This window comes from Urocampus carinirostris, chromosome 3 (genome assembly GCF_059441175.1).
Source record: "Urocampus carinirostris isolate Australia breed hairy pipefish chromosome 3, RoL_Ucar_1.0, whole genome shotgun sequence".
NCBI classification, from domain to species: domain Eukaryota; kingdom Metazoa; phylum Chordata; class Actinopteri; order Syngnathiformes; family Syngnathidae; genus Urocampus; species Urocampus carinirostris.
Window position 1 is genome coordinate 8,846,898 of NC_142351.1, and position 18,227 is coordinate 8,865,124.

Genomic DNA, 18,227 nt, shown 5'->3' on the forward strand with positions numbered 1-18,227 from the left:
AGAGAGAAAGAGAGAGAGACAGAGAGAGACAGAGAGAGAGGGAGAGAGGGAGAGAAACGAGTGAGCGAGAGGGAAAAGAGAGAGTGAAGGAGACAGAGAAAGTGAGAGAAAACGATAGAGAGTGAAAGGGGGGAAGGGAGAGAGAAAAATAAATGAGAGAGAGAGAGAGAAAGAGAGAGGCACAGAGAGAGACAGAGAGAGAGGGAGAGAGGGAGAGAGGGAGAGAAACGAGTGAGAGAGAGGGAAAAGAGAGAGTGAAGGAGACAGAGAAAGTGAGAGAAAACGAGAGAGAGTGAAAGGGGGGAAGGGAGAGAGAAAAATAAATGAGAGAGAGAGAGAGAGAGAAAGAGAGAGAGACAGAGAGAGACAGAGAGAGAGGGAGAGAGGGAGAGAGGGAGAGAGGGAGAGAGGGAGAGAGGGAGAGAGGGAGAGAGGGAGAGAAACGAGTGAGAGAGAGGGAAAAGAGAAAGTGAAGGAGACAGAGAAAGTGAGAGAAAACGAGAGGGAGTGAAAGGGAGAGAGAGAGAGAGAGAGAAAGAGAAGAAATAGAGGGAGACAGAGAATAGTGGAGGGAGAGAGAGAGAGAGAGTGAGCGAGAGAGGGAGAGAGAGAAAGCAAATAGAGGGAGACAGAGAGAATGGTGGAGGGACGGAGAGAGAGAGTGCTGGAGCCCATCCCAGCAATCATCGGGCAGTGGGCAGGGATGGGCTCCAATGCCCCCCGCCCCCCCGGGACCCTACTGAAGATAAGCGGTACGGCTAATGAGATGAGATGAGATAAATTATTAATCATTATTATTATTATTTTCGCCCTGCGATTGGCTGGCAACCAGTTCAGGGTGTCCCCTGCCCACTGCCCGATGATTGCTGGGATGGGCTCCAGCACCCCCGCGACCCTACTGAGGATAAGCGGTGCAGTTGATGGGATGAGATGAGATGAGATTATTATTTTCTATGTAAACTCGACTTCACAGTGACGCGTTGCTGCCGCTGTGTGGACGTTCAGGGGTATTGCTTCTATGGGCGCCAGAGCAGGTCATTTGTTTTAGGATTAATGTTTGGTTTTACTGGACAGAATAATTGGAATCAAGAATGCATTTTAATTGAAACTATAAAAGAAAAAAAATCGACAGATTTTTGACGGTAAACCGAATAAAACGCCGTTATTTTCCCGGTATATTAAAGAAGAAGAAGAAGAAGAAGCACCATCATTATTTTACGGATATACAAGAAAGGAGAGAAGGGGGGAAGGGGGGTTGGAAGAGAGAGAGAGAGAGAGAGAGAGAGAGAGAGACAGAGAGAATAGTGGAGGGAGGGAGAGAGAGAGTGAGCGAAAGAGAAAGAGATTGAGAGAGAGGGAGAGAGGGAGACAGAGAGAATGGTGGCGGGAGGGAGAGAAAGAAGAGAGAGAGAGGAAAAAAAACGATCGAGCGAGAGAGAGAGAGAGAGAGAGAGAGAGAGAGAGAGCGATATATATGTATATATAGAGATAGAGAGGTGGGAGAGAGAAAAAATAGAGAAAGACAGAGAAAATAGTGGAGGGAGGGAGGGAGATAGAGAGAGAAGAGAGAGTGAGAGAGGAAAAACGAGCAAGAGAGAGAGGAATAGATAGAGAGAGAGGGAGAGCTCGAAAATAAATAGAAAGATACAGAGAGAACGGTGAAGCGGGGAGAGAGAGGAAAGAGAGAAGGGGGAAGAGAGAGAAAGTAAGAGAATGAAAAAGAGAGAGACAATGGAGAAAGAGAATGGGGAGGGACGAGAGAGAAACAGAAAAAATAGAGGGAGAGAGACAGAGAGAGAGGGAGAGGGGGAGAGAAGGAGAGGGGGGGGGGGGGGGAGAAACGAGAGAGAGAGAGAGAGGGAAAAGAGAGAGTGAAGGAGACAGAGAAAGTGAGAGAAAACGAGAGAGAGTGAAAGGGGGGAGGGAGGAAGGGAGAGAGAAAAAGAAATGAGAGAGTAAGAGAGAAGGAGAGAGGGAGAGAAATGAGTGAGAGGGAAAAGAGAGCGTGAAGGAGACAGAGAAAGTGAGATAAAACGAGAGAGAGAGAAAGGGGAGAGGGGGGAGGGAGAGAGAAAAAGAGAGAGAGAGTGAGAGACAGAGAGAGAGGGAGAGAGGGAGAGAAACGAGTGAGAGAGAGGGAAAAGAGAGAGTGAAGGAGACAGAGAAAGTGAGAGAAAACGAGAGGGAGTGAAAGGGGAGGGGGTCAATGGAGAGAGAAAAAGAAATGAGAGAGTAAGAGAGAGGGAGAGAGGGAGAGAAATGAGTGAAAGGGAAAAGAAAGCGTGAAGGAGACAGAGAAAGTGAGAGAAAACGAGAGAGAAAGGGGAGAGGGGGGAAGGGAGAGAGAGAGAAAGAGAGAGAGATAGAAAGAGAGAGAGAGAGAGAGAGAGGGAGAGAGGGAGAGAAACAAGTGAGAGAGAGGGAAAAGAGAGAGTTAAGAAGAGAATGAAAAAGAGAGAGACAATGGAGAAAGAGAATGGGGAGGGACGAGAGAGAAACAGAAAAAATAGAGGGAGAGAGACAGAGAGAGAGGGAGAGGGGGAGAGAAGGAGAGGGGGGGAGAGGGAGAGAAACGAGAGAGAGAGAGAGAGGGAAAAGAGAGAGTGAAGGAGACAGAGAAAGTGAGAGAAAACGAGAGAGAGTGAAAGGGGGGAGGGGGGAAGGGAGAGACAAAAAGAAATGAGAGAGTAAGAGAGAGGGAGAGAGGGAGAGAAATGAGTGAGAGGGAAAAGAGAGCGTGAAGGAGACAGAGAAAGTGAGAGAAAACGAGAGAGAGAGAAAGGGGAGAGGGGGGAAGGGAGAGAGAGAGAAAGAGAGAGAGAGATAGAGAGAGAGAGAGAGAGTGAGGGAGAGAGGGAGAGAAACAAGTGAGAGAGAGGGAAAAGAGAGCGTTAAGAAGACCGAGAAAGTGAGAGAAAACGAGAGGGAGTGAAAGGGGAGCGGGGGGAAGGGAGAGAGAGAAAGAAACGATAGATAGAGAGAGAGTGAGAGAGACTGAGAGAGAGAGAGAGAGATTGGGCGATGGGGAAAGAGCGAGAGAGAAAAGAAAAGAAGAGGAAGGAAGAGAAAAGGAGAATGTGAGAGAGAGAGAGAGAGCGAGAGAGCAAAGAGAGGGAGAGAAAGAAAGAGAAAAAGAGAGAGAATGTGCGTGTGAGAGAGAGAGATTTAACACTCTTTTCACAACTTTTTACATATTTTCCACTATTTTACGCACTTTTTCAGTACTTTTCAATATTCTTCAGGTTTTTTAAAAACCTAATTTTCACCGCTTCTCACTCGATTTCCGATACTTTACTGTAATTTCCCCCTCCTTTTCAGTATTTGATACTACTCTCGAATGCTTTTTCATATTTTCACTATATCTTTGTACCAATGTTCCCTGTCATTTTCCTTACGGGTCTGAGCGTTCACACAAAGTGCGGTGACGATCAAAACTTTTATTTAACAAAGTAAAAGTCGTCCAAAACTCCGGGACAAAACAGAACAAAAACATTCTTACACTCAGAATGGGCAAGTACAGGTTTCCTCTGACTCAAACTAAACAGGACAGGGCATCACAAAATGGAAAATGTGTAATGAGCCAGCACCTGCAAAACCCACAACCCAGCCTTAAGTAGCACACACGCAATTAGCTGATCTGCTTCAGCTGGTGCCCAGGGGGCGGGGCCAGCCGGTTGCCAAGGCGACCATGCTGGCCATGACACAAAGAAGGAAAAACAACCCGAAGAGCCGTTTAGGACCCGAAAGAGCCGGTTCTTTTTAGTGAGTTGAGCCGAAGAAGCCGGCTCTCGACAAAATCTACTCACTTTACTCAACTTCGTTTGACTTCGACTCGACTTCAAAATACTGCATTTAGGACACAACGTGTATTTTGACCTTCATGCACTGTAACTTTGACTTAAGCCGCTTCTAAATTAGTAATTTCGAGCCCTGATTTTTGTGCGCCGGCTCGATTTTCTTGTGCGCAGAGAATGTGCGAGCAGTGCGCGATTGCGCATGCGCGCCGTTTAGAGGGAACACTGCTTCGTATCTTCGTTTCATTCTTTTTAACACTCGATTCTTTTCATGACTTTTCACATCAGAAGCCAGGCACGTGATCGTAAACTCTATATTTCTATTGTTTACATGAAGGAAAAACATTATAACGTAAAGTCATTTAAAAAAAAACATGTAAATAATAATAGATTGTGTAAGGATTGCGTAATAACATATGCAATCTGCACGGCGGGCGGGCTTATCGATCCAGAAGCGTATTTTTGTCGGACCCAAAATAATAATTAACCAGAGAAAAGGCTTGAAAGGTGAAAGAGCGCCTGCCAGGCATTTGATTGGCTGACGGCGGAAAGATTTGCGAGTTGCGACTCACTGGTGAGTAACCTTTTGCGACGATATACTTTATCTTTTACTCCTGTTTATCGTACATAAGTATACTCGTATATAAGACTACTTTATAGAGTAACCTCGCAGTTTCTATCATTTAGTGTCTTGTAAAAAGGAAAATACTCTTCGTGAAAATTGTGCTAATACTCGTATGGAAAAACAAATTCTGTTTTCAAAAGGAACAGAAATACTTAACTGATTTATCCCATGCCTGGCACAGATTAGGAAGAGGTAGAAAACCCAAATTTATTCCAAAGAGGAAGATAAATGGTTTAAAAATTTCTAACATTTTGTTCTCTCCGGTGCCTCGCACACGTTATGAAGAGGTAGAGAGGAGACACGACCAAAATGTGCTACAACTTCATACAAAATAATAATATATTCTAATTGAGGAACATAAATGCTTAAAATATGGAATTATTCATGAATTTAGCGTGGCGTCAAGGTATGAAGAGGTAGAGAGGAGACACGACCAAGTTGTGCGACTACTTGTATTGAAAATATATTCTAATGAAGAACATAAATGCTGAAAATATAGCCCGAAAGAGCCGGTTGATTCATCATTTTAGCTAACGTCCAGTTATGAAGAGGTAGAGAGGAGACACGACCAAGATGTGCGACTACTTGTATAGAAAATATATTCTAATGAGGAACATAAATGCTGAAAATATAGCCCACAAGAACTGGTTGATTCATCATTTTAACATGGCGTGACGTTAAGAAGAGGTAAAGAGGAGACACGACTAAGTTGTGCTACTATTCTATAGAAAATCAAAAAATATTCTATTTGAGGAACATAAATGCTGAAAATATGGCCAAAAAAGCTGGTTGATTCATCATTTTAGCGTGGCGTCAAGTTATGAAAAGATGGAGAGGAGACACGACCAAGTTGTGCCACTACTTTTATAGAAGATATATTCTAATAAACATAAATACTTAAAATATAGCCCTCAAGAGCTGGTTAATTCATGATTTTGGCGTGGCTTCAAGTTGTGAAGAGGTAGAGAGGAGACACGACCAAGTTGTGCTACTATTTCTATAGAAAATCAAAATTTATTCTAATAAGGAACATAAATGCTGAAAATATAGCCCACAAGAACTGGTTGATTCATCCTTTAAGCGTGGCGTCAAGTTATGAAGAGGTAGAGAGGAGACACGACCAAGTTGTGCTACTACTTCTATAGAAAAATCAAAACATATTCTAATGAGGAGCATAAATGCTTGAACTATATCCTACAAGAGCTGGTTGATTCATCATTTTAGCGTGACGTCAAGTTATAAAGAGGTAGAGAGGAGACACGACCAAGATGTGCGACTACTTCTATAGAAAATCAAAACATATTCTAATTGAGGAACATAAATGCTTAAAATATATCCCACAACAGTTGGTTGATTCATCATTTTAGCGTGGCGTCAAGTAATGAAGAGATATAGAGGAGACACGACCAAGTTGTGCTACTACTTCTATAGAAAATCAAAATACATTCTAATGAGGAACGTAAATCCTGAAAATATAGTCCACAAGAGCCAGGTGATCATTTTAGCGTGGCGTCAAGTTATGAAGAGGTAGAGAGGAGACAAGACCAAGTTGTGATGGTATTTTATAGAAAATCAAAACATATTCTAATGAGGAGCATAATTGCTTGAACTATATCTTACCAGAGCCGGTTGATTCATCATATTAACATGGCGTCAAGTTTTGAAGAGGTAAAGAGGAGACACGACCAAGATGTGCTACTACTTCTATAGAAAATCAAAACATATTCTAATGAGGAGCATAATTGCTTGAACTATATCTTACCAGAGCCGGTTGATTCATCATTTTAACATGGCGTGAAGTTAAAAAGAGGTAAAGAGGAGACACGACTAAGTTGTGCTACTATTTCTATGGAAAATCAAAATATATTCCAATGAGGAACATAAATGCTGAAAATATAGCCAAAAAGGACTGATTTATTCATAATTTTAGCGTGGCGTCAAGTTATTAAGAGGTAGAGAGGAGACACGACCAAGTTGTGCGACTATTCTATAGAAAATCAAAACATATTCTAATTGATATGAATGCTTAAAATATAGCCCACGAGAGCCGGTTGATTTATCATTTTAGAGTGGCGTCAAGTTATGAAGAGGTAGAGAGGAGACAGGACCAAGTTGTGCGACTACTTCTATAGAAAATCAAAACATATCCTAATGAGGAACATAAATGCTGAAAATATAGCCAAAAAGAACTGGTTGATTCATCATTTTAGCGTGGCGTCAAGTTATGAAGAAGTAGAGAGGAGACACGACCAAGTTGTGCTACTATTCTACAGAAAATCAAAACATATTCTAATGAGGAACATAAATGCTTGAACTATATCCTAAAAGAGCTGGTTGATTCATCATTTTAGCGTGACATCAAGTTATGAAAAGATGAAGAGGATACACGACCAAGTTGTGCCACTACTTCTATAAGAAATCTAAATATATTCTAATGAAGAACATAAATGCTGAAAATATGGCCCAAAAAGCTGGTTGATTCATCATTTTAGCGTGGCGTCAAGTTATGAAGAGGTAGAGAGGAGACACGACCAAGATGTGCGACTACTTCTATAGAAAATCAAAACATATTTCAATGAGGAACATAAATGCTTAAAATATATCCTACAAGAGCTGGTTGATTCATCATTTTAGCGGGGCGTCAAGTTATGAAGAGGTAGAGAGGAGACACGACCAAGATGTGCGACTACTTCTATAGAAAATCAAAATATATTCTAATGAGGAACGTAAATGCTGAAAATATAGTCCACAAGAACTGGTTGATTCATGATTTTAGTGTGGCGTCAAGTTATGAAGAGGTAGAGAGGAGACACGACCAAGTTGTGCGATTATTCTATAGAAAATCAAAACATATTCTAATTGATATAAATGCTTAAAATATAGCCCACGAGAGCCGGTTGATTCATCATTTTAGAGTGGCGTCAAGTTATGAAGAGGTAGAGAGGAGACACGACCAAGTTGTGCTACTATTCTACAGAAAATCAAAACATATTCTAATGAGGAACATAAATGCTTGAACTATATCCTAAAAGAGCTGGTTGATTCATCATTTTAGCGTGACATCAAGTTATGAAAAGATGAAGAGGATACACGACCAAGTTGTGCCACTACTTCTATAAGAAATCTAAATATATTCTAATGAAGAACATAAATGCTGAAAATATGGCCCAAAAAGCTGGTTGATTCATCATTTTAGCGTGGCGTCAAGTTATGAAGAGGTAGAGAGGAGACACGACCAAGATGTGCGACTACTTCTATAGAAAATCAAAATATATTCTAATGAGGAACGTAAATGCTGAAAATATAGTCCACAAGAACTGGTTGATTCATGATTTTAGTGTGGCGTCAAGTTATGAAGAGGTAGAGAGGAGACACGACCAAGATGTGCGACTACTTCTATAGAAAATCAAAACATATTTCAATGAGGAACATAAATGCTTAAAATATATCCTACAAGAGCTGGTTGATTCATCATTTTAGCGGGGCGTCAAGTTATGAAGAGGTAGAGAGGAGACACGACCAAGATGTGCGACTACTTCTATAGAAAATCAAAATATATTCTAATGAGGAACGTAAATGCTGAAAATATAGTCCACAAGAACTGGTTGATTCATGATTTTAGTGTGGCGTCAAGTTATGAAGAGGTAGAGAGGAGACACGACCAAGTTGTGCGATTATTCTATAGAAAATCAAAACATATTCTAATTGATATAAATGCTTAAAATATAGCCCACGAGAGCCGGTTGATTCATCATTTTAGAGTGGCGTCAAGTTATGAAGAGGTAGAGAGGAGACACGACCAAGTTGTGCTACTATTCTACAGAAAATCAAAACATATTCTAATGAGGAACATAAATGCTTGAACTATATCCTAAAAGAGCTGGTTGATTCATCATTTTAGCGTGACATCAAGTTATGAAAAGATGAAGAGGATACACGACCAAGTTGTGCCACTACTTCTATAAGAAATCTAAATATATTCTAATGAAGAACATAAATGCTGAAAATATGGCCCAAAAAGCTGGTTGATTCATCATTTTAGCGTGGCGTCAAGTTATGAAGAGGTAGAGAGGAGACACGACCAAGATGTGCGACTACTTCTATAGAAAATCAAAACATATTTCAATGAGGAACATAAATGCTTAAAATATATCCTACAAGAGCTGGTTGATTCATCATTTTAGCGGGGCGTCAAGTTATGAAGAGGTAGAGAGGAGACACGACCAAGATGTGCGACTACTTCTATAGAAAATCAAAATATATTCTAATGAAGAACGTAAATGCTGAAAATATAGTCCACAAGAAATGGTTGATTCATGATTTTAGTGTGGCGTCAAGTTATGAAGAGGTAGAGAGGAGACACGACCAAGTTGTGCGACTACTTCTATAGAAAATCAAAACATATTCTAATGAGGAACGTAAATGCTTAAAATATAGCCCACAAGAGCCGGTTGATTCATCATTTTAGCGTGACGTCAAGTTATGAAGAGGTAGAGAGGAGACACGACCAAGTTGTGCTACTACGTCTATAGAAAATCAAAATATATTCTAATGAGGAACATAAATGCTGAAAATATGGCCCAAAAAGCAGGTTGATTCATCATTTTAGCGTGGCGTCAAGTTAAGAAGAGGTAAAGAGGAGACACGACCAAGTTTTGCTACTATTCTATAGAATATCAAAACATATTCTAATGAGGAACATAGATGCTGAAAATATAGGCATCAAGAACTGGTTGATTCATCCTTTTAGCGTGACGTCAAGTTATGAAGAGGTAGGGAGGAGACACAACCAAGTTGTGCTACTATTCTATAGAATTAAAAAAAACTCGAACAGGGAACATAAATGATATAAATCTTTCCCCCAAGTACAGTCGGCTGATTGCATATTATAGCAGAGCTAAAACTGACTCATTCTTGTGTCTCCAGTGCCTCGTATACATTTCAGCGAGGTAGTGAGGAGATGAGACTAAAATTTGCCCATACTTCAATATCATTTTAAAATATCACGAAGATGAATGGTAAGGAATCTTTTCTTACAAGTAGAGTCAGCTCTTTGAATATTATAGCATAGCTGTAGCACTGACTGTATATCGTGTCTCCGGTTCCTCACACATGTTATGGAGAGGTAGAGAGAGGACACGACTAAGTTGTGCTACTAATTAAGTCATGTAAAAGGCTGCCTGATTTAAGCTCAGTGCTCTCACTCACCCCTTGTCAGTCCGTCATTGAACCTCTGCACCCCCAACACGTGTGTTTTGACTCTGTCCGGTATCCTGCTTGTGTATCCTGTCCGGTACCGATCCCGTCTATCTCATCCTGTTTGATATCTGACCCCGGTCTCCAGTGTCTGGTATCAATCCCGTCTGTCTCGTCATGTCTGATATCTGACTCCAGTCTCCAGTATCGGGTATCGATACCATCTATCTCGTCCTTTTTGATATCAGACTCCAGTCTCCAGTATCCGGTATCGATCCCGTCTGTCTCATCCTGTCTGATATTTGACTCCAATCTCCAGTATCCGGTATCGATCCCGCCTGTCTCATCCTGTCTGATATTTGACTCCAATCTCCAGTATCCGGTATCGATCCTGTCTGTCTCGTCCTGTCTGATATCTGACTCCAGTCTTCAGTTTCTGATGTCGATCCCGTCTATCTCGTCCTGTCTGATATTTGACTCCAGACTCCAGTATCAGGTATTGATCCCGTCTGTCTCGTCCTGTTTGATATTGGACTCCAGTCTCCAGTATCGGGTATCGATCCCGTCTATCTCTTCTCGTCCTGTTTGATATTGGACTCCAGTCTCCAGTGTCTGGTATTGATCCCGTCTGTCTCGTCCCTTCTGATATCTTGCTACAATCTCCAGTATCTGGTATCAATCCCGTCTGTCTCGTCCTGTTTGATATTGGACTCCAGTCTCCGGTATCAGGTATCAATCCCGCCTGTCTCATCCTGTCTGATATTTGACTCCAGTCTCCAGTATTCGGTATCGATTCCGCCTGTCTCATCCAGTCTGATATTTGACTCCACTATCCGGTATCGATCCCGCCTGTCTCATCCTGTCTGATATTTGACTCCAATCTCCAGTATCCGGTATCGATCCTGTCTGTCTCGTCCTGTCTGATATCTGACTCCAGTCTTCAGTTCCTGATGTTGATCCCGTCTATCTCGTCCTGTCTGATATTTGACTCCAGACTCCAGTATCAGGTATTGATCCCGTCTGTCTCGTCCTGTTTGATATTGGACTCCAGTCTCCAGTATCGGGTATCGATCCCGTCTATCTCTTCTCGTCCTGTTTGATATTGGACTCCAGTCTCCAGTGTCTGGTATTGATCCCGTCTGTCTCGTCCCTTCTGATATCTTGCTACAATCTCCAGTATCTGGTATCAATCCCGTCTGTCTCGTCCTGTTTGATATTGGACTCCAGTCTCCGGTATCAGGTATCAATCCCGCCTGTCTCATCCTGTCTGATATTTGACTCCAGTCTCCAGTATTCGGTATCGATTCCGCCTGTCTCATCCAGTCTGATATTTGACTCCACTATCCGGTATCGATCCCGTCTGTCTCGTCGTGTCTGATATCTGACTCCAGTCTCCAGTTTCTGGTATCGATCCTGTCTGTCCCGTCCTGTCCGGTATTGACCCCTTCTGTCCGGTATCTTCTCATGTATCTGGTATCGATCTCGTCTGCCTCTAGCTTCCTGTTTTTCCACGCCGGACTTCTCTCTCACTTCTTCCATCCAGCGATCGCCGAATCACTGGCGTTTGTTAATGCGCATGACTGCCCCATTCCCGTAAAATAAAGCTTGTGTGAAAACGTTACGCATCTGGGTCCTCCTCCTTTTCTAGTTTTGACAACCGGAACATAGGGGGAAATTGATTTTAAAAGATATGAGGGAGCAAGTCCATGCATGATTTGGTATAATACCAACAGAACCTTCACATCTCAAACCAGGGGTGTCAAACTCATTTTAACTCGGGGGCCACACAATAGAATAAACATTCAGATAAAAGAGAAAGAAAAAGAGAGACAAAGAAATAAGGGAAAGAGGGTGGGAAAAGGAGAGAGGGCGGGACAAAGAAAGGAAAAGAGAGAGAGGGAGAGAGAGGGAGAAACAAAAGATAAAAAGTTGTGAGAGAGGGGGAAAAGAAAGGGAGCGGAAGAAAGAAATCCATAGAGAAATAAAAAGACAGAAGGAGAGAAAAGAGAAAAGAAAGCACAAAGGGTAGGAAGAGAGAAAGAGAAAAGAGAGAAAAGGGAAAAAGGAGGTTAGAGCAAAAGAGGTTAAGAGATATGGAGAGAGAAAGAGACAAAGAACAACAAAGGAATAGAAAAAGAGAGACACAGAGAGTGAAAGATAAAGAGACAAAGTGGGAGAAAAGGGGTGGAAAAGAAAGAGAGAGAGAGAGAGAGAGAGAGAGAGAGAGAAACAAAAGATAAAAAGTCGTGAGAGGGGGGAAAAGAAAGGGAGAGGAAGAAAGAAATCCAAAGAGAAATAGAAAGACAGAAGGAGAGAAAAGAGAAAAGAAAGCACAAAGGGTATGAAGAGAGAAAGAGAAAAGAGAGAAAAGGGAAAAAGGAAGCTAGAGCAAAAGAGGTTAAGAGATATGGAGAGAGAAAGAGACAAAGAACAACAAAGGAATAGAAAAAGAGAGACACAGAGAGTGAAAGATAAAGAGACAAAGTGGGAGAAAAGGGGTGGAAAAGAAAGAGAGAGAGAGAGAGAGAGAGAGAGAGAGAGAGAGACAAACAAAAGATAAAAAGTCGTGAGAGGGGGGAAAAGAAAGGGAGAGGAAGAAAGAAATCCAAAGAGAAATAGAAAGACAGAAGGAGAGAAAAGAGAAAAGAAAGCACAAAGGGTATGAAGAGAGAAAGAGAAAAGAGAGAAAAGGGAAAAAGGAAGCTAGAGCAAAAGAGGTTAAGAGATATGGAGAGAGAAAGAGACAAAGAACAACAAAGGAATAGAAAAAGAGAGACACAGAGAGTGAAAGATAAAGAGACAAAGTGGGAGAAAAGGGGTGGAAAAGAAAGAGAGAGAGAGAGAGAGAGAGAGAGAGAAACAAAAGATAAAAAGTCGTGAGAGGGGGGAAAAGAAAGGGAGAGGAAGAAAGAAATCCAAAGAGAAATAGAAAGACAGAAGGAGAGAAAAGAGAAAAGAAAGCACAAAGGGTATGAAAAGAGAAAGAGAAAAGAGAGAAAAGGGAAAAAGGAAGCTAGAGCAAAAGAGGTTAAGAGATATGGAGAGAGAAAGAGACAAAGAACAACAAAGGAATAGAAAAAGAGAGACACAGAGAGTGAAAGATAAAGAGACAAAGTGGGAGAAAAGGGGTGGAAAAGAAAGAGAGAGAGAGAGAGAGAGAGAGAGAGAGAGAGAGAGAGAGAGAGAGAGAGAGAGAGAGAGAGAGAGAGAGAGAGAGAAACAAAAGATAAAAAGTCGTGAGAGGGGGGGAAAAGAAAGGGAGAGGAAGAAAGAAATCCAAAGAGAAATAGAAAGACAGAAGGAGAGAAAAGAGAAAAGAAAGCATAAAGGGTATGAAGAGAGAAAGAGAAAAGGGAAAAATGAAGTTATAGCAAAAGAGGTTAAGAGAAACGGAGAGAGAAAGAGACAAAGAGCAACAAAGGAAAAGAAAAAGAGACACAGAGAGTGAAAGGGACAGAGTGGGAGAAAAGGGGTGGAAAAGAAAGAGAGAGAGAGAGAGAGAGAGAGAGAGAGAGAGAGAGAGAGAGAGAGAGAGAGAGAGAGAGAGAGAGAGAGAGAGAGAGAGAGAGAGAGAGAGAGAAAAAAAAATGCAAGTACAGTGTCTTTGTTCGAGGCACCTGGCTTTGGCAACATCAAGTTGACATATTTCAACCTGCAGCTTGTTTTTCTCTTGCGCTTCTCTGAGTGTTGTCTGGCGGGCCTGATTCGATCCCTCAGTGGCCCTAATCTGGCCCGCGTGCCGCCTCTTTGACACATGTGTCTTTAACTGACAAGGAGCCAATCCAGGTCAGCCATAATCGGGGTAAGGAGATTAAACTTTGTCTTCGTTAAGAGCAAAATATATTCCAATGAGGAACACAAACATTTTTGTGACGAGTTATTGAACGTTAATAACTATCATGTCATCTTTGATCCATTATTCTCTCGTATTCCTATTGACGTCAAGTCAAAAATTGTGCAGATTGAGGCCGAGGCGATAATGGATCATCTCATCGGCTCGACGGCTAGCCAAACTGTGGAGAATGTGGCCGCTTCATTGGGTTGTTCCACCACCTCGCAGCAGGTGGCCACCTACCTGGACGATCACGATGACTTGAGACATCTTCGAGAACACTTTCTGATGCCCAAAATCGCTGATTTGCCCACTTGTGAGTTTACAATCTACTTTTATGTTTTATATATTTTTACGTAGAACACGGACGGGTGCAGGGTTGGGTAGGGTTACTTTAACTGGATTACTTTCAATTACTTGGATTTATTTTCATTTTGTTTCTGTCGCATTTGATGTTCGTTTTGCCGGAGATCAAAGAGATCAAAGCCAGAAGAGAAAGCTTACCACGTGTTGTGAGTCATCATTTGATTCATATTTAGCTTCTTTTGTCTTTTATTAGCATATTTGGTATTGGAGTAATCCAAAAGTCATTGAAAGTAATCCAGTTAAAGTAACCCTACCCAACCCTGCATTTTATGTTAGTTTTGCCAGAGATCAAAGAGATCAAAGCCAGGAGAGAAAGCTTACCATGTGTTGTGAATCATAATTTGATTCATATTTAGTTTCTTTTGTCTTTTATTAGCATATTTGGTATTGGCGTAATCCAAAAGTAATTGAAAGTAATCCAGTTAAAGTAACCCTACCCAACCCTGCATTTTATGTTCGTTTTGCCGGAGATCAAAGACATCAAAGCCAGGAGAGAAAGCTTACCATGTGTTGTGAGTCATCATTTTATACATATTTAGTTTCTTTTGTCTTTTATTAGCATATTTGGTATTGGAGTAATCCAAAAGACATTGAAAGTAATCCAGTTAAAGTAACCCTACCCAACCCTGCATTTTATGTTCGTTTTGCCAGAGATCAAAGACATCAAGGCCAGGAGAGAAAGCTTACCACGTGTTGTGAGTCATCATTTGATTCATATTTAGTTTTCTTATGTCTTTTATTAGCATATTTGGTATTGGAGTAATCCAAAAGTCATTGAAAGTAATCCAGTTAAAGTAACCCTACCTAACCCTGGACGTGTGGTGGGGTTGGTGTCTGGTGAGGCAGACTGATTTCTAAATAAAGGAAGCTATGTCTTATTCTTTATTACCGTAAATTCCGAACTATAGAGCGCACCTGATTATAAGCCGCACCCACCACATTTTAAGAGGAAAAACAATTTTGTACATACACAAGCCGCACCTGTATACAAGCCGCATGCGCCCCACATTTAAACATGTAACACAAACACAAAATCAACCCAAACCCGACTTCAAGTCCCGCGATTGAAACTAAATGTCCTTTATTAAAGTCCACAGTCCAAAAATCGCAGCCGGCAAAATGAACGGAAAATGATACCGGTACTTAAGGTTTGATGCAGACCTGCAGAGTCCGGGTCCCGTTGAAAGTAATCCAAGGAAAAAAGTGTATACTTCCAAAGGTAAGGGTGGGAAAAATATATCTGATGAACACATTTACTCACGCAACTCCTTTTTCTTTAACCAACTTTTTACCCCCTCTTTTTTTCTGTCCCTCACCTTTAGTGGTCCCCACTTAAACTCGGCACCTCGCGTTTGTTCCGCCCCTCATTTTTCGTTCACCCGTGAAAAACATATCAGAATAAGTGTCTAAAATAAATACAAATAAATACATGACAAAAATATACAGTTGCAAATACATATTATACACGGGTTACACATATTGACAAAGAAAGACGGTACACCGAGAGAGTTTTCAAAGCTTTAATAATAATAATATAGCTTCGACAGGGCAGTTAATGGTAGCAAAACTCGCATCACTGAATAAGCCGCAGGGTTGAAAGTTAGGGAAAATAGTAGCGGCTTATAGTCCGGAATTTACGATAGTTAACCACCCACACTTCAAAATGATACGCAAATCTAAGTCACTACCACTCCTGCCTCTTGTGCCACGCGTCTTGTCTCACCATTTTGTCTCTCTTTGCTAAGCTACCAACACTGTAGGGCTGGGTGTTGGCGCTGCCTGAAGTTCTTATCTGGGCTGGGCTCAAAATAGGATAGATAGGATGTGAGACATCGCGAGACATAAGAAAAATTTTGGGTAAAACCTCAACCAAGAGACGCAGAAGGCAGAAACCATTACATAGGTCTAACTTCTTCTAACCAAGCTCCACTCACTACCTGTATTGATGGTAATATTTTTTTTACTCGTTATCGGTATAAAAGACACTTGTCCACAACCCCAGTCAGTCACACTCCAAACTCCACTATGGCCAAGACCAACGAGATGTCCAAGGACACCAGAGACAAAATGGTAGACCTGCACTACGCTGGGAAAACTTAATTTGCAAATAGGTAAAATGCCTGGTGTAAACAAATCAGCCGGGACGGGAAACGGTGCATGGTATTGTGCATGGTCGGAGATCTGAACAAGTCGGGCAGACGGGACGGGAGACGGAGCACGGATCAGAGTTCGGAACAAGTCAGGTAACCGGAGACGATCAGAAAGCCACGGACAGGGGATCGATACAGGAAACGGGGACAAAGTCGAGCAGGATACAGGGACAGGGCCGGAAGAGAACGGGAGCCAGAGTCAAAAATGCTTGCCTTGCATGTGCGGAGGTTCGCTGACGGACTGACCTGGAGTGAACGAGAATGACCTGCTTAAATAGGAGGAGGAATAATTAGGGAACGAGTGGCAGCTGGGGCTGAACGAGTGAAAGCAGATGAGAGCAATTGGCAAATCATGACAGTATCAAAATCATAACGAGAATGGTGAGCAAAAATCCCAGAAGCACACAGGGTGAATAACCTACAGAGAGCTGGGACTGAAGGAACAAAGGCTACCATCTGTAACCAGTGTGCCTCCAGAGACTCAAATCCTGCACTGCTGACGTTTCCCCCAGCTAAAGTCAGTACTACCCATCTGCGATTCGCTAGAGAGCATTTGGGAAAATGTGTTATGGTCAGATGAAATTAAAATACTTTTCATAGAAACAAAACGTTTTTGGAGGAGAAATAATACTACATTTCTTCTGAAGGACACCATACCCACTGTCAAGCATGGGGGTGGAAGCATCATGCACTGGGGATGTTTTACTGCAAAGAACCAGGACAACTGTTCTGTGCAAAGGAAAGAATGAATGGGCCGATGCATCGAGAGATTTTTGAGTGAAAATCTTTCCATCAGCATGGGTATCGAAGATGAGATGTGGCTCTTTCAGCATGACAATGATCCCAAACACACAGCCGTTGCAACAAAGGAGTAGCTTTGTAAGAAGCATTTCAAAGTCCTAGAATGGCCAAGCTAGTCTTCAGATCTCAACCCCATAGGACATCCGTGGAGGAAGTTGAAGGTCCATTTTACCCAATGACAGCCCCAAAACATCACTGCTCAAGAGGAGATCTGCATGGGGGAATGGGCCAAAATACCAGAACAGTGTGTGAAAAGCTTGCGAAGACGTTTTGCCTCTGTTATTGCCGACGAAAGGTACATAACAAAGTATTGAGATGAACATTAAATACACTACATGACATTTTCTGTGTTTTTTTCCATATTCTGCCTCTCCTGGTTGTGGTTTACCCATGTTGACAATGACAGGCCTCTCTAATATTTTCAAGTTGGAGAACTAGCGCAATTAGCTGACTGTATATATGAAAAAAGTCCCCGCGACCCTGTAGGAGAAAATGTAGGTTCGATAATCTTTTAAGTCTTCTTTCGTGATTTAATTAAGTACACCGGAAGCCTGCCATGAGGGGGAGCCTTTTATTTCGTCATCCAAAAGATACTCAGAGAACTCTAGACATAACAACTCTTTTATAGCTTCAGTTTGAGTACAACCCAAAAGGCGGCCCTAGTCCTCAGTAAAAACAGGAAGATGCTGTCGTACCCTTATTAGGACATGTTGTTCGCCTCAGTTTGCTCAGAGGGACCTTGCACAGCGGGACCTTGCAGGTCCCATGCCCTTTTAGGGAAATTCAACTGTCTTGCCAAGGATCTTCTCGAATGATGTCAACATTCCCTCACTACTGTAAGCAATGTAAGCAAGTCTTTCTACATTTCTAAATGTATGCAACTCTATTCTACAAATGCAAGTCTATTTTCCACAACAACCCTACTGAGGATAAGCAGTGCAGCTAATGAGATGAGATGAGACGATATATATGAAAAAAGTCCAGGAAACAGGAAAAAAAGTGACTTGATGGTTTGACCCGGTGCCTAATGCTATCACCAATCGGTTGCATTATCGCCCTCTGCCAAGAGGCAAGAGAATTGCATGCCTCACTTTGCATAACCCAACACAGTATTATATTAAATACTGCTCATTTTGAAATACAATTATCCATAGAGTTAATCCACCATTATAAAAAGGCAAAAAGTACTAGATGGCTCGTCTTGTTGTTAGCTAGCTAATGCTATAGCTAATTGTATTGTTTCGGGTGGAGAAATAAATGGAACATTGAATGCATATAACCATTTCATATATTTGTTATTCTACTTTCTATGATGACATAGATTTACAGTGACACCTGGTTACTCAACCATAATCCTTTGGGGAGTTGTTGGAGTACCAAAACACCTAACTGAGAAACTCCATATCCATTTTGGCTTCAAACCGCTCCAAGATCTCCTTCTCCATTTCTGGCCACTGTCCAAC

General features: G+C 41.8%; 1 protein-coding gene across 2 annotated transcripts in view; it reads left to right on the forward strand.

Moving 5' to 3' along the window:
- The first annotated feature begins 4,244 nt into the window (after positions 1 to 4,244).
- The window catches only part of kynu (kynureninase), a 45,985-nt gene continuing 32,002 nt past the window's right edge, over positions 4,245 to 18,227 (forward strand). Inside the window, exons 1-2 of one of the 2 annotated variants that reach the window (XM_088330565.1) lie at positions 4,245 to 4,368; positions 13,562 to 13,763. In XM_088330565.1, coding sequence (XP_088186691.1) covers positions 13,595 to 13,763 — 169 coding nt within the window. In that variant the 5' untranslated portion in view covers positions 4,245 to 4,368; positions 13,562 to 13,594. The remainder of the gene's footprint in view (positions 4,369 to 13,561; positions 13,764 to 18,227) is intronic. The other variant, XM_088330566.1, reaches the window with a different exon arrangement.